This window comes from Acanthisitta chloris, unplaced genomic scaffold, assembly GCF_000695815.1.
Source record: "Acanthisitta chloris isolate BGI_N310 unplaced genomic scaffold, ASM69581v1 scaffold15271, whole genome shotgun sequence".
In the NCBI taxonomy this organism is placed as follows: domain Eukaryota; kingdom Metazoa; phylum Chordata; class Aves; order Passeriformes; family Acanthisittidae; genus Acanthisitta; species Acanthisitta chloris.
Genome location: NW_008657763.1, coordinates 1 through 1,427, shown reverse-complemented (window position 1 = coordinate 1,427; position 1,427 = coordinate 1). Strand labels below are relative to the sequence as shown.

The 1,427-nt window shown below is 63.0% G+C and overlaps 1 protein-coding gene across 1 annotated transcript in view; it reads left to right on the top strand.

The window, feature by feature from the left end:
- Positions 1–1,348, top strand: part of DCTN1 (dynactin 1) — a gene marked incomplete at both ends in the record, with an annotated part of 16,436 nt that extends 15,088 nt beyond the window's left edge. Inside the window, 3 exons of the mRNA XM_009084851.1 lie at positions 131–317; positions 887–963; positions 1,266–1,348. Of these exons, the coding sequence (XP_009083099.1) occupies positions 131–317; positions 887–963; positions 1,266–1,348 (347 nt within the window). The remainder of the gene's footprint in view (positions 1–130; positions 318–886; positions 964–1,265) is intronic.
- Positions 1,349–1,427: the final 79 nt, after the last annotated feature.

Sequence of the window (1,427 nt, the reverse complement as noted above, 5' to 3'; positions counted from 1 at the left end):
CCACCCCTGGCAGACTCGCTCTCAGCTCTGTTCAGGAGGGTTTTCCCCCCTGGTTTTCCGTTTTAATCCCGGTGTTCCATCCCTGCTCTCCTCTCGCTGCCCTTTCCCTGATCCCCTGTCGGGGCCGCAGGGCACACAGATGCGGCTGGAGCTGGCCAGGCTGGCACCGCTGCAGGTGCCGCGGGTGGCCCTGCAGCCTCCCCAGGGTGAGGGGCTGCCCACACAGACGCTGTACCGCAAGACCACCCAACTCTTGGAGACCCTCTACCAGCTCAGCGCCAACGCCAAGGTCGTGGACATGAGACAGAGCAAGTCCAGTAGGTCCTACATAAACATTCCCTGGAGGGTGGGGGTGGGGGAGCAATGTCAAAGGGAGCTTGACCACAGACTGTGAGTGACCTCTGTGTTGTCCTTGGAGGGACCACCAGCTCCTTCCCACCCAGAGCAGGGATCACTCCAGGGTGGAATCTAGCCTGGGGGATCTGATGATGGCAGATTTGGGGTACTCAGGCCCTGTGCCCCCCAAAGTGTCCATCCCTTGTTCCCTGCTGTGTCGGGGACACACGGCACCGGCTCAGCGCAGAGACTGAGCTCCTCTGGGGTCAGGGTGGGATCCAAACTGAGAGATCTGAGGGTGGCAGATTTGGGGTGTTCAGGCTGAGGGCACAGCCTTGTGCACCCCAAGAGTCCATCCCTGTCCCCCTGGCCATGAGCATGTTAGGGACATGTGGCACCAGCAGCGGCTGAGCTGCTCTGAGGTCAGCATGGCTCAGCGTCTCCCTGCAGCACTGCTGGGAGCCTCCCACCCCCCGAAACCCCGGGGAGGGTCACTCCCTCCAGCTGTGTCCCTCCCTGGCACTGCCAATCCCTGTCCTGCCCTCCCCAGCCCGGAGCTCCTCGGCACGGCTGCTGGAGCAGACGGCTCGGCTCTGCGCCCTCAAGAACACCATCGACGCCCTGAAGGTGAGCAGGGGCTGGGGGACCCTGGGGTCAGCCTTCCTGGACCCCCAGGCCAGGCCGGGGGGGGACATGTCTCAGTGTAGCTCTGTAGTTGGGGCTATGGCACCTCGGTGTGACCTGTGGCACTAACGGCTGTGCCTGGGGAGGATAAGGTGCTGGTCCTTCTCATTCCCCTTCCCATTCCCTTCTCCTTCCCATTCACCTTCCCCTATCCCTTCCCCTCCCCCTTTCCTTTCCCATTCCACTTGCTCTTCACCTCCCCTTCCCCTTCCAAAACTGGTTTGACCCCTTTGTGTTGCCCCCAGGGATGCAGGATGGGCAAGGGTGTCCGTGGAGTGGATGCGGGGCTCTGGGGAGCAGTGAGGGGCACAGTGAGGGGCTCCATGGGGTAGGTGAGGGACTCCATGGGGCAGTGAGGGGCTCTTTGGTGTGTCAAGGGGCTCCGTGGGGCAGGCAAGGGCTCTGGG